Here is a 14,225-nt window from a genome sequence, read left to right as displayed (position 1 = left end):
AGAGCGCATACATCAAGGGCGCAAGTAAGCGTCATCTCACCAGCCTTCCCTGATCAATCAGTAGTAACTGTTCTCTGGAAGGGTTGAATTGTGCTGTAGATGATTAGAGATGTCTGCCTTGAGCATGGGATTGGACATCTGCGCCTGGTAACAAGGTTAAAAAAAATGATAGGCTCTGAGCGCTGGCAGTGCCCACCCGCCTCCTTAGCCACGCCCACTGCATGGCTGGGCTGGGTTTGCACAGTAATAGAAAACAAGAGACGTGTTTAGCTCTTTCCTTTCCACCAGACTTAACAGCAATCCTAAGTCAGGACAAAATGAGTACTTACCTGACCCTCGACCAGGCTGTACGGCAGGGACGGTAGATCCTGCATAGAAAAAGACAAAGACAAGAAACGTTGAGTTTTGCATTGAAAACAACTGCTTTTCCTTTGTTTTTCTTTTTAAAGATTTTTTGATATGGAACATCTTTAAAGTCTTTACTGAATTTGTTACCGTATTGCTTCTGTTTTATGGTTTGGTGTTTTGGCCCCGAGGCATGTAGGATTTTTAGCTCCCTGACCAGGGATTGAGCCCTCACCCCTCACACTGGAAGGCGAAGTCTTAACCACTGGACCACCAGGGAGGTCCCTCCCTTGTTTTTCTCTTAGACAAAATAACTACATTCCTTGGAAAGAAATATTTGATCAATTCATTCCCAAGATACTGATGTGGTGCCAGCACATGCCAGATGCCACTGCTGGCTCCATGTCTTTCACAATAAACAGGATGGCAGGCCCCTGCCACCAGGTGGGAGAGAGGAAGAAGGACATAGCAAATAAGGAAGGTAATAAATTACCAAAAGTGAAGATAATGTCAGGTAGTGAAAAGTCCAACAATGGTTAAAAAAACAATGGGATGGAGAATGACGGGCGCTATTTTATGCTGAGGGTGAGAGAGGGCTGAGAAGCAGGCGGCGAGGAGCTGGACACATCTGGAGCAGGTATGTTCAGTGCAGGAACATCAGGTGCAAAGGCCCCGGGGCAGGCAGGAGTGGACAGGGGCAGGAAGGCTGGAGTCTCTGGGGACGGTCAGACATCAGAGAGGCAGGCAGGGGCCAGATCACGTCTGGCCTTGAAGGTCAACACATGGAATTTGGTCTTTTTTCTAAGCAGTTCAGTTGACTGTAAGCACACTTTCACAGAACAAAAAGCCACACCCTACTTGGGAGCCCCAAAGAGTCCCCATGCTTCTGACTGACTCACGCACATGCTCCACTTGTTCTCAGAATGCCAGGCCAGCTCCCAGCACAGAAGGGGTCCCAGCTGAGATGAAAGGGAAAAGTCGAGTTGCAAGGACACTTTGTGAAATGCAAACCCCAGGGCCAGCCTGCCCCCGAGCCCAGGACATCACTGTCCATGCCAAGTAAACCTTCCCTCCCTTCCTCTCTCCCTCTGCCCTTGGCTCGTGTTTCCATCTTATTTCCTATTGGTCCAGATGGTTTCCCAATGAAAAGGAGAGAAGACACTACGTCCTCCCCTTTTCCCCACGTTAAATCCAGATCAAGCCCCTTCATCACACGCCTGTGACCTCCACCAGCACCTCAGATTCACGGAAGAGAAGCAAGAGAAGCCCTTTCCTGGACCCTGCTGGACAAAAGAAAATGCCCTGGCACTGGCTAGTCCCAGTCCCCAGGCTTCAGGCCCAACAAGCTGTGGGGAGCTTAACCAAGCCAGTACCTTAAAGACAAAGAGAGGGGACGTTCAGTCCAAGGTCTCGGGTACAGCAGAGCTCTTCTCACAGCCACTGAGAAGATAACATTCCACTGTGACCTCCCACCCACCCCTGCTGAACTCCAGGCTCCCCTCCTACTTCACTGGGTGGTCGTGGGGATTAAATACCACACACCCAGTCCACAGAGGGCACTCATCAAAGATCCCAGTCTCAAGAGATGCTATCAGCCCGGACCAACGTTTTTTGCCATAAGCATCTTTGCCGCAAGCGTTTTCACCACAAACGTTTTCACTGCAAAACTAATTGACCATGAAGCGATTTGCTGTAAAAGATAAAATAACAAAAAACTAAAGAGGGACATTAAAAAGGACATAACGAAACAAGAAAAAATGAGTAACAAAATTTAAGAATTTATTGTGAAATACAAAATATTTGCACACATGTATAAAATGCATGTAGATCTATGCGATGGAACATTATTCATCCATAAAAAGGACACGTGACGGCCTTTGCACTGACATGTATGGATCTAGAGCTTATCACACTGAGTGAAGTAAGTCAGGCAGAGAAAGACAAATATCAGACGGTATCCTTACATGTGGCGTCTAAAAGCACTGGTACAACTGAACGTATTTACAAAACAGAAATAGCGTCACAGATATAGAAAACAAACTTACAGTTACCAAGGGGGCAAGGGGCAGGGAGAGGGGTAAACTGGGAGACTGGATTGAAATATGCACACAATACTATATACGCTATGTATAAAACAGATAACAGGAAGCACAGGGGACTCCATTCAGTGCTCTGTAATGACCTGTGTGGGGAAAGAATCTGAAAAAAAAAGTGGATATACGTATCAGTTCAGTTCAGTTCAGTTGCTCAGTCGTGTCCGACTCTCTGCGACCCCATGAATCGCAGCACGCCAGGCCTCCCTGTCCATCACCAACTCCCGGAGTTCACTCAGACTCACGTCCATCGAGTCGGTGACGCCATCCAGCCATCTCATCCTCTGTCGTCCCCTTCTCCTCCTGCCCCCAATCCCTCCCAGCATCAGAGTCTTTTATAACTAAATCACTTTGCTATACAGCAGAACCTAACACAACATCGTAAATCAACTATACACTAAAAAATTAATTTAAAAAATAAAATTCATGCAGATTCACAGCGATACTGGACAAATAACCGAGAGTGATCAGGTTCAGACCCCAGGATTTGCTGCTGTTGTTGTTCATTTGCTAAGTTTGCTCAAACTCATGTCCATTGAGTCAGTGATGCCATCCAACTGTCTCATCCTCTGTTGTCCCCTTCTCCTCCTGCCCTCAATCTTTCCCAGCATTAGGGTCTTTTTCAGTGAGTCAGCTCTTTGCATCAGGTGGCCAAAGTATTGGAGCTTCAGCTTTGGCATCAGTACCCCAATGAATATTCAGGTTGGTCAAAATGAATATCCTACAGCAGTTGTTTTTCTGAGTGTTGGTCATCTCGGTTTGCCATGATGTGGTTTTAAAGACATCTGATGCATATTGGAGAGGGTATCCATTCCCTTCTCCAGGAGATCTTCCTGCCCCAGGGAGTGAACCCAGGTTTCTTGCATTGCAGGCAAATGCTTTACTACCTGAGCCACCAGGGGAGCCCAAAGGCCAGGATGCATGCTTGTAACTAAACCATGAGTCACTGCTGTTTCTTCTTGGCAGACTGACATGTGTCCACTGGCGCACATTCCAAGTTCTACTGGAAACATGGGATCAACTCTGGTCCTTCAAATCACAAAAGGATTTGCAAACTAGTGTTACCATTTTCTAGTATAATATGTGACTTGGCTTTGCATTATTTCACACTTACAGTAAGTTTTATCTATCAAGTATTTTCTATCAAGTCAATGTACATATTTGTCACCATTCACTGTTTTAAGACAACCGTCTACTCATCACTGTTTAGACCATCATGAGGGCTGAGATTGACGAAAGACAAAAATGGGCGGCCTGCGTCAATGGAGAAATGAAACCAACTGTTAACCAGTTATTTTATCCTTTATGGCAAAATTTCCCTACAGCCAACTAGTTATGGGCAAAAATGTTTGCAGCAAAGGTGTTTACAGCAATGAAGACTTAGGACAAAAATACCCAGAACTGCTATGAGTATTTATTATCACCGTTGGTCAAGTTCACACACCACAGATTAACAATGAACATGGGGGAGGACCAGTCAGCACAGATCGTCCACATGAAAAGAAATCTTTGGGGACATGACAGAGCTACAGCTACAGTCTGGAAGCAGGTAACTCACAGAATAAATGTTGAGCTGTTTTTCCTACCCCTCCCAAAGACTGTTAGACCAGGCAGGACTCTGGTGTTTTTCTCTCCCGTTTGCAAAGTACAAACAAGAGGGCTCGTCCTGCCTGCCTGTGTGGAAAGGCACAGACGGGGCAGGTCGCCTGCCTTCTCCCGCATCGGTGCCTGGTCCAGGGTGCAGGCTCAGGTGGGTCTCTGACCTCGGCTTACAAGGGAGGCGCTCGGCGAGAGGGCAGGGGTAAGGTGGAGCCCAGGGTCTATGTGTAATGGGGCGAACCAACACAGACCTCTCTCCTGGGGTCTCAGAACCAAGCCCCGTGCCTACTCTGTCCAACCTCCCTCCCTGTATCTTCAAGCCCTCCTTCTACACCTCCTCCTTCTCTGGGCCCTTCTCTTCCTTACCCCCTCACCTCCATTAGACACTGTAAAAGCTGGGTTCTCTTTCCTTTTTTCCGTCTTCCCACCAGAACTATGCACGATATTGGAGACACAACGAGAAGCACAAGTGGACACGGTCCCCGAGGGCACCCAGAGTCAGGGAGGAGGAGCAGACAGGAACTCGGGAATCACAAACACAAGAGAGGCCACAGCTCTGCAGAAGAGCTCATGGGGGCTCCCACCTTCTCACTTACTCCTCAGTGCCCACCACCCCCTCCCACCCAAACAGCTTCACCACACAGCCCAGGACCCTCATCCCCTCTCACCTTCCGTAAACCCTCTGTAGTGAGTCTTAAAGCTCCATCTGTCTCCTCTCTGACATCCTTTCCCAACACCCTTCATCCTTCGGGCTCCACTTCCTACCCTATCCAGGGAACTCCAGCGTCCTCTAGGACTCACCTCTGCAAGCACACAACGCCCCCTCCCTTGGAAGCACTTATGGTCCCACCCAGACCGCAGCCCCCACCTTCTCCAGGACCCAGTGTGCGTGTCTGGTCATGGCTGCCGTCCTGAGCTCCAGACCCAACAAACTGGCTGTCCTCTTGCTCTGTCCACACAGGCATCCCACTGACATTTCAACATCACACGGGCCAAGCTATGCGCGCCTCGTTTCACCAGCTGCGCCTCTTCCATCTCCCGGGTGGGAGAAGCACATCCCAGTTCTGCCAGCCCACGGAGCCCAAAGCCGGGGTGCCTCCTCTCACTCAGCCCCATGTTCAGTTCCTCTTGATCCACAGCAGCTGTGTCTCTTGCACTGCGCCCTCCTCCCTGGTCTGGTTACCGCATAATAACTGCATAATAATAGATGCTTCTGGAAAAGTCTCTTTGTGCTACTGAAAACCGCTTGGCTGAAAGCAAAGGACCAGCAGGACCATTTGGTCAAAATGAATATTCTACTGCAGTTGTTTTTTTCTGAGTGTTGGTCATCTCATTGTGCCGTGATGTGGTTTTAAAGACTTATTATGCCTCTTTAGCCACTAGGAGCTGTTTAGTCCCCCATAATCGGAGTTTCATTTTATTTTGTTTGTTTAAGAAATCAAGACCTAGTATTGCCAGGCTCGGCTGTAACTAATGGCAGACACTGGGCAATGAAAAGAAAGAGTCTCCTATAAAAATCTCATTTATAGCATTCATCTAGATAGCCTCACATAACAGTCCCTTGAAAAGCAATGTATGTGCTGCCCCTGTGAAAATCCATTTTGCAGCGTGTGTGATCCTGGAAAGGTAGGGTGTCCGTCGAATCTATACAAATCAAAATCAATGTGATTTTCCTACCATTCTTTTCTGAATTATAAATTAAGAAAGCCCCCTACTATTCACCAAGCTCACCCCTGAAAAAAAAAACAATACAAATTAGACATGTTATTCTTCTGGTCTTTTCCCTAAACTTGCTCAAATATATCTACCTATGCATACATATACAGATGCCCACAATGTACACTTTTTAATTTAAAAACATGGGTTGGTGCTATAGATGCTGAACTACATAGTTGCTTTTTATAAACTTAACAATAGAGTATGAAAATTTTTTCCAGACAACTCACGTAGGATGGAGTTTCTTGATTGCAGCACTGTTGAAAATTTGGACGGGAAAAGTCTTTGTGGTGCAGGGCTGGGCGGTCATGTGCATTGTAGCATAATGCTGTTAACCACTGTTAACAACAACGGTTATTAACAACACCCCTGGCCTCTACCCACTAGATGCCAGGACCACATCCTCTCCCCCAAAGGCGACAACCAAAAATGTCTCCAGACACAGCCAAGGGTCCCCCCCAAGGGGATCACCAGCTGAGAACCCCCGGCGTGGAGCCATCACTTCCTTTTTTAGCAACTGCGTGGCATTCTGTTCTACGAATGTACTATCGTTTATATACTTATTCTTCGGGGCTTTCTAGGTGGCACTAGTGGTAAAGAACCCGCCCGCCAATGCAGGGATGTAAGAGATGCGGGTTTGACCCCTGGGTTGGCAAGAAGGGCATGGCAACCCACTCCAGTACTCTTGCCTGGAGAATCCCACAGACAGAACAGCCCAGGGGGCTACAGTCCATGGGGTCACAAAGAGTCTGACACGACTGAAGTGACTTGGCACGCATACATGCCTATCCATCAACATTCAACATCTACTTTAAAGGAGTCAGAGGGACTTGATGGTTAAAAAAATATTACAGCATATAAAGAGTCATTGTACTTTATCCTTCTCATAAAATCTGCACAGCTGTGCATCTGGGTTTGTTTAAAACAGACAGGTACTCTGTGTGCATTAGGCAGCTCTATGAGTTTCTTTTATGTTTGTTTCTATGATGTAGGCGTTGACAGAATTCCACCCTATGTCAGAAAGAGACGGGTGATCTTCCAAGCCGTGATGGCGTGGGGAAGCGACGCTCTCATCCACGGTTGGTGGGAGGGCAGCCATCGGTACCAGCTTTCGGGTGGCTGAGCAATCAGGCAAAACAGATCAAGAGCCATCACTGTGTCTAAGTATCTATTTCTTGTTCAGCAAAATTAGGTGGACAGCCACGGTCAGCCCCTCCTCTTCTCTTTAGCCTGGATGAACTCAGTAAGGCTAGATGGCTCTCAAAGATAAATGCCTGGCTCTTCTCAGAAAGACAATTAATGAGCTCCGAGACTGCTTAAACGGAGATGAAATGTGAGATTAACAGACGCAGGGCCATCTATCCACCCTGCCACCAGGTTCTCTCCTTCTCCCCGCGCTGTTTCATTAGACACCACCAAGGAAACCCACTGAATGCACCGTGGCTATCCGGTCTATTTTTGAGATAATTATAAGGCGCAGGCTTGGATCCACTTAGAGGCAGAAATATGGGACAGAGAAGGATTAAGGTGAACTCTACCCCTTTCTGCTCCACTGAAGATACCCCCACAGGCTTTAAACGGAAGAAAAAACCACATGAAACTTTCGTCAGAGCCTGGTTGGCTGCTGCGGGAGCTGTAGGGCCCACAGTTCTGATTCTGAGCAGCACCCAGTGCAGTAATGAGGTACTGTCCCCTGCTGCAGGCTCGTCTCCCCACCTACCCCCCTACTCACCCATCTGGGGGCGGAAGGAAGTGGTGAAGGAAGGAGTGGGGAATGAAAGAGAGAAGGGAAGAGGGGGAGAGAGGGGCAGAGGGCAGTGCAGAGCAGGATCCTGGTATCTAATGATCACACCACTCTCTCTCGGGAAGCTCAGAGGTCACTCCTCCACGCAACTGGACCTATCCTCTGCTCTCACGACCCTGCAAACAGGAAGACCAGGATGAGGTGAAGTCACCTCTGAGCAAGCCTACCATCTCCTGTTTCCTGCCCAGCCTGCCATCTCCTAGAAGGCACAGCAAGAATGCAAACCTGCAGGAAAGAACCGGGCTTGCTTGCATCATCTCCATCCATTCCCCGCACCACAACCCAGCAGAGCATTTCTGCAGACACTTCTTCCATGTTGCCCATTTCATGAGCAGAATTTCCACCTTGACATCCGAGCGTGTCCTTGACTCCCCGCCCTGATGACGAAAACAATGACACTGGGACACGGAGCAACAATACTCATAACAGCTGCTACACTATACCCACATAAGGGGCTTCCCTTGTGGCTTAGCTGGTAAAGAATCTGCCTGCAATGCGGGAGACCTGGGTTTGATCCCTGGGTTGGGAAGATCCCCTGGAGAAGGAAAAGGCTACCCATTCCAGCATTCTGGCCTGGAGAATTCCATGAACTATACAGTCCATGGGGTCGCAAAGAGTCGGACACAACTGAGCGACTTTCACACGATACCCACTTTGCTCCTGCAGCAGGATTAGAACCTGGATTGAACTTGGTGCTTTTCCTTGATGCCTTTCCTTATATAAGACTTTCCATCAATCAGAGGCCTCTTCCTTGCCTCCAGGAAGATTAGGGTTACTTTAGCAGGAGCGAAAAGAAAAAGAAACAGTACTCAGTCTTTCTGATATCCAAAGGCAGCTGCCAAGCCAAGGCCTACAGAACAATCTTGCCCCTTTGAGGGAGGTCACATAACCCAAGATAAGGAGCCCCAGCAACACCTGGAAAGAGCCTTCCACGAACAGCTGCCCCAGGACCGTCGGTAGTCCAGAAGGACTCCTACTGCCCCGACGGAACCTCTCCATGTGCCCCTCACTTTCACAGGTGCCCCTCCTTCTTCAAAGGAGATTTATAGACCCTTTAAAAGATGGACAGGGGTGAGGAAGAGAAGTGGTAATGCTGCGGAGAGAACAGGGGCAACCCCCACCCACCCCCCTATCAAACATGAATTAAAATATTTAATCCTCACAAAAAGACCACATGGAAGGTGAATATTATTATTGTGTCTGATTCACAGAGCATGAAAACAGAGAAGTAAAAGGTCTCAGGGTCCCCGTGGTTGGTGAGCTGGGATTCAAACCTGCTTCATCTAATTCCAGGTCCTCTCTCATTCCCAGATTCTTTCACATACATGAAAGGTCATGCTTGCCCTTGTGCAGAAGGACACACACTTGCCCTCAGGCAACTTCCAAGTGACTCAGGAAAGCAAAAAAAAAAAAAAAAAAGTTATTTAAGCAGAAGTGGAATATCATAACAGGCAAGGAACAGAACACTCCAGATGAGGGAAGAAAGCCTGTCAACTAAGTCTCCTGAAAAGCAGATGCCAAGGGGGTGTCAGGTGTGCAAAAGACTTACTGGGGAGTAACATCTGAGTGGGAGCTCAATAGTGTCCTCCCCCGAAAAAATATGTTCAAGTCCAATCCCCCAGAACCTGCGCATGTGACTTATTTGGGAAACGGTCTTTGCAGATGTAATCAAGGTAAGATGAGGTCACACTGGACTAGGGGGCCCTACATCCAAAGACAGGCTTCCCTAGTGGCTCAAACGGTAAAGAATTCACCTGCAATGCAGGAGACCTGGGTTCGATCCCTGGGTTGGGAAGATCCCCTGGAGAAGAAAATGGAAACCCACTCCAATATTCTTGCCTGGAAAATCCCATGGACAGAGGAGCCCGGCGGGCTACGCTCCACGGGGCTGCAAAGAGTTGGACACGATGGAGTGACTAACACATAAATCCAAAGACAGTGTTCTTAAGAGAGAAAAGGAAGGTTTGAGACAGAACAGACTCTGAGAAGAGGGTGATGTGAAGACAGAGGCAGAGACTGGAGTGACGAAGCCACAAGCCAAGGAAGACCTGGAGCCACAGAAGCTGGAAGAGACAGGTGGGGTCCCTCTCAGAGCCTTCAAGGGAGTACAGCCCCCTGGACTTTGGACTTCCGGCCTCCAGAAGCACGAGAGGAAAAAATTCTGCTGCTTTAAGGCACCCAGTTCATCATCAGTTTTTACTGCAACCACAGGACACTGACACAGCTGTGAGAGGAGAAGGCAGGAGGCAGCATTGGACAAAGGAAGCTGTCAGGCCGGGCTGCAGACCCGACAGTTTCTGGCTGCTCACCGGGGACTCCAGACTCAAGTGCCCCTTAGAGGAGTCCTGTGTCGGGCAGAAACGGCCAGGCCCTAGGCCCACAGCCATGCAGTCAACGGCTGGGACCGGGCAGAGCAAGGCAGCTCAGGGGCTGAGGCGGCCCCAGGGTGTTGACGCTGGAGGCTGTCATCTGTCCACACTGCTCAGAGCTAGGTTCAGTCCCTTCTCAAAGGGAGGGTTCTGCGTCTGCCATAGCGTGGACACGGAAAGGACAGCATCCCAGTTCCACTCCACTTTTAAATCCCTCAGTGTGCGGCCCTACAAGTGAGAGAGCCCCAACTTGGAAGGAATCATCCTCTGTTCTGTCACCTGGCTGCCTCATTCCTTTGTTCATTCATTCACTCGTTCACTCATTCATTCATTCATTCCTTCACTTACACATTCATTCATTCACTCATTCATTCCTTCACTGCACCACTATTTCCTGGGGCCTGCTGTGTCCTGGCACTGTGCTTGGTGAACTGGCAATCCACAGGAGCCAGGGGCACTTCCTGAACTCTGGGGCTTGCATCCAAGTTGGAGACACAGAGCACCTAAAAGGTGCTATTAGGTGAGGTTGGAGGGACAAGTGGGTCTAAATTCCACCATGTTCCCTTGTTCTTAGGAGTAAAGACAACCAAAATTTAAAATTCCTTAAAATCCTTGAGTCCATTTTTATTAACATCAACCTGTAAGCTCCTCCTTCAAGAAAGAGCAAAGGATCATAGTTAAGAAAGTGATGACTCTGCCCATGATCACCCCACCAAGACTATGAGTCCCTGTGCACATCTCCCAACCTCTCTGAGACTCACCTGTGTGAGGTAGAACAATAAACATACCTGTTTCATTGGTCTCTAAGGAAATGAAATGAGATAATCCATGCAAATCCCTTAGGACAATACATGGTAAATAATGTTGTTTAGTCTCTAAGTCATGTCCGACTCTTTTGCAAACCCATGGACTGTAGCCCACCAGGCTTCTCTGTGCATAGGATTTTCCAGGCAAGAATACTTGTGTGGGCTACCATTTCCTTCTCCAGGGAATCTTCCCAACCCAGGGATCAAACCTGCATCTCCTGCACTGGCAGGTGGATTCTTTACCACTGAGCCACCAGGGAAGCCCTTGGTAAATAATAGGTGCACAGTAAATTATATATCCCCCTGCTCCTCTCCTCTCTTCCCCCCTCCTCTCCTCTCTTCCCCCCTCCTCTCCTCTCTTCCCCCCTCCTCTCCTCTCTTCCCCCCTCCTCTCCTCTCTTCCCCCCTCCTCTCCTCTCTTCCCCCCTCCTCTCCTCTCTTCCCCCCTCCTCTCCTCTCTTCCCCCCTCCTCTCCTCTCTTCCCCCTCCTCTCCTCTCTCCTCCCTTCCTCTCCTCTCTCCTCCCCTCCTCTCCTCTCTCCTCCTCTCTTCTCTTCTCTCCTCCTCTCCTCTCTTCCTCTCCTCTCTTCTCCCCTCCTCTCTTCTCTTCTCCTCTCCTCTCCTCTCTTCTCCCCTCCTCTCCTCTCTTCTCCTCTCCTCTCCTCTCTTCTCTCCTCCTCTCCTCTCTTCTCCTCTCCTCTCTTCTCTCTTCCTCTCCTCTCTTCTCTGCTCCTCTCCTCTCTTCTCCCCTCCTCTCCTCTCTTCTCCCCTCCTCTCTTCTCTTCTCCCCTCCTCTCCTCTCTTCTCCCCTCCTCTCCTCTCCTCTCCCCTCCTCTCCTCTCTTCTCCCCTCCTCTCCTCTCTTCTCTCCTCCTCTCCTCTCCTCCTCTCCTCTCTTCCCTCCTCCTCTCCTCTCTTCCCTCCTCCTCTCCTCTCCTCCTCTCTCTCCTCTCTCCTCCTGCCATCAGACACCAACTATCCCTGTGCAGCACTGCCCTGCTAGCCACACCAGCCATCTGCAAGCCCCTGAGGACTCTCGCCTTTCCCCTTGTTCCTATGGACTCTAATAAATCAACAGTGACACAGAAAGCAACCACACACAGTCGGCACATGCTGGGATGTTGTGCTAAACCCTTTATAATCCAACTTCAAGGAAGAGCATCTACTATTCAATTTTTAAAATGCAATATATATTTAATGCAATATTAATATTTAACTCACTTAATGCAATATTTAATTTGATCTCTAATGCAAATAAAAACAGTAAACAGATTTATTAATGATTTACACAAGCGTTTGCCTATTCTGTTTTTAAAGTGTTTTTCCGCCTAGAAGACAACTTTCTACCCCTGAGGAATTAAATATGGAAGGGCTTTCGAGCTAGTTCTTGTTCGTGGGTGGGAGTTGTCATCTCGTAAGTGAGCTTGGTCAGCAAGCAGCAGCCGAGGCTCTCACATACTCTCACAGTTAATGAGGTATCCTCTGTCCTGGGCGCTGGGCTGAGCTCTGGTTGAGAGACAGAAGGGGGCACATGCTCTCAGAGGACAAAACAGAGTAGGTCTACTTCTTCCACAACCTTTCAAATCTGTTCCCCAAAATAAATGTAACCCGCGAAAGGTGCCAAAGGTCATGACAGACAAAGTGAACTTCACTCGGTCTCATCCTACCTGAGCCAAACAACCCACCACAATGTTGAAATAACCCAAACGTCCAACGACAGGGGACAGGTTAAGTGAAGTATATCACAGTCATACAATTCAACATTATGTAACCTTTGGAAATCATGCTCCAATGTTATGTTTAATGACATGAAGAAATGGGCTTATGCATTACATCTTTTAAGCATCAGAGTACATAGAATCGGAGAAGGCAATGGCACCCCACTCCAGTACTCTTGCTTGGAAAATCCCATGGACAGAGGAGCCTTGTGGGCTGCAGTCCACGGGGTTGTGAAGAGTCAGACACAACTGAGCGACTTCACTTTCACTTTTCACTTTCATGCATTGGAGAAGGAAATGGCAACCCACTCCAGTGTTCTTGCCTGGAGAATCCAGGGACGGGGGAGCCTGATGGGCTGCCGTCTATGGGGTCACACAGAGTCAGACACGACTGAAGCAACTTAGCAGCAGCAGCAGCAGCACATAGAATAATCTGCTTGTTTTAAGCACATGGTTGCAGTTTTTTTAGTGACATGTGCCACAAAATTAACATTTGTTTTCTGTTCATTTTCAATTTCTTTTATATTTTGCTATAGTCTCCATTTTTCCCACAGTGCATATTTATTGCTTTGGTATTCACAACATTATAAACATAAACAAAACTTATTTCATCCAAATAATACCTAATGAAAACCCTAGAAGCTTTGGGCTAATGCTATGAATTGTTCTCCCTAATGTGAGTGGCAAAGTCAAGGGCTAATTACTTTCCAAGACCAGTAGCCTTCATTTTAAGGACTTATTTCTCAAGACCAGGGCTCTCTGGCCAAGCGCCCTAAACCCTCATCTCTAGAATGCATCTAAGAAAATTTCTGCAGTATTGAAGGTGTCACTGGGCTTCTTCCAGATGCCTGTATTAAACTGGGCAAGGACATAGCTCGATTAAAGAATAAATGATATCATTTGGGGGAAAGCTGGCAGTAAATATAAAAAATCCAGGACAATCTTTCCAGCCGGCAAAAGGGCACTCAAAGTAAGAAAGGACACGGGTGAACTCCAGATTGTTATCAGAACATTATGTTTGTTTCAGAGTAAAAATGAAGCCAATGGTGACTGAAATCCTTTTGTTAAAATCTCAGAAACGCCGAAGAGAAGAAAGAAGGAGAGTGCAACAAATTAGGAGTTTGGGATTAATAGATACAAACTACTATAGATAAGCAACAGGATTTGCTGTCTGGCAAGAAGAATTATAGCCATTATCTTATAATAATCTGCAACAAAGTATAACCTACAAAAATACTTAATCACTGTGCTATACACCTGAAGCTAACATAATACTATAAATCAAATATACTTCGATTTTTTAAATCACAGAAATATTTAAGGTGGTGCCTCCTAGACCATTTCAGTTGAACAAAACCCCATCTGAGGCTCTTAAGGAGGTACTGGAAGACAACCTAGTTGTCTGGTTGTCTTGGTTTTCTGAGGATATTAAGTGTGCTATTCCACAGAGGCCCTCCAGGGGGCCCAAGGACAGAGGACTCATCTCAAAGAGATGGGAGTGCCATTGTTCAAATGACATAGACAATGAATTGACACATAAGAAATCCACAGAGTCTTAAAAGGACTTATACAAGCTTGGACTAAAAAGAACTGAGATAGTGCTAATAAAATGAGTCCTTCAAATCCCCAAGGGGTTCCCTGGTGGCTTAGATGGTAAAGAGTCTGCCTGCAGTGTGGGAGACCCAGGTTTGATCCCTGCATCAGGAAGATCCCCTGGAGAAGGAAATAGCAACCCACTCCAGTATTCATGCCTGGAAAATACCATGACGGAGGAGCC

The 14,225-nt window shown here is 47.7% G+C and overlaps 1 protein-coding gene across 8 annotated transcripts in view; it reads right to left on the bottom strand.

The window, feature by feature from the left end:
- The window catches only part of RBFOX1 (RNA binding fox-1 homolog 1), a 2,433,924-nt gene that overhangs the window by 2,228,559 nt on the left and 191,140 nt on the right, over positions 1 to 14,225 (bottom strand). For all 8 annotated transcript variants that reach the window (XM_024984898.2, XM_059881313.1, XM_059881315.1 and 5 more), the window contains exon 2: positions 330 to 368. In XM_024984898.2, the coding sequence (XP_024840666.1) occupies positions 330 to 368 (39 nt within the window). The remainder of the gene's footprint in view (positions 1 to 329; positions 369 to 14,225) is intronic.

Source organism: Bos taurus, chromosome 25 (assembly GCF_002263795.3).
Source record: "Bos taurus isolate L1 Dominette 01449 registration number 42190680 breed Hereford chromosome 25, ARS-UCD2.0, whole genome shotgun sequence".
In the NCBI taxonomy this organism is placed as follows: Eukaryota; Metazoa; Chordata; class Mammalia; order Artiodactyla; family Bovidae; genus Bos; species Bos taurus.
Note: the sequence above shows the minus strand (reverse complement) of the source record. Positions and strands in the feature narration are given on the sequence as shown.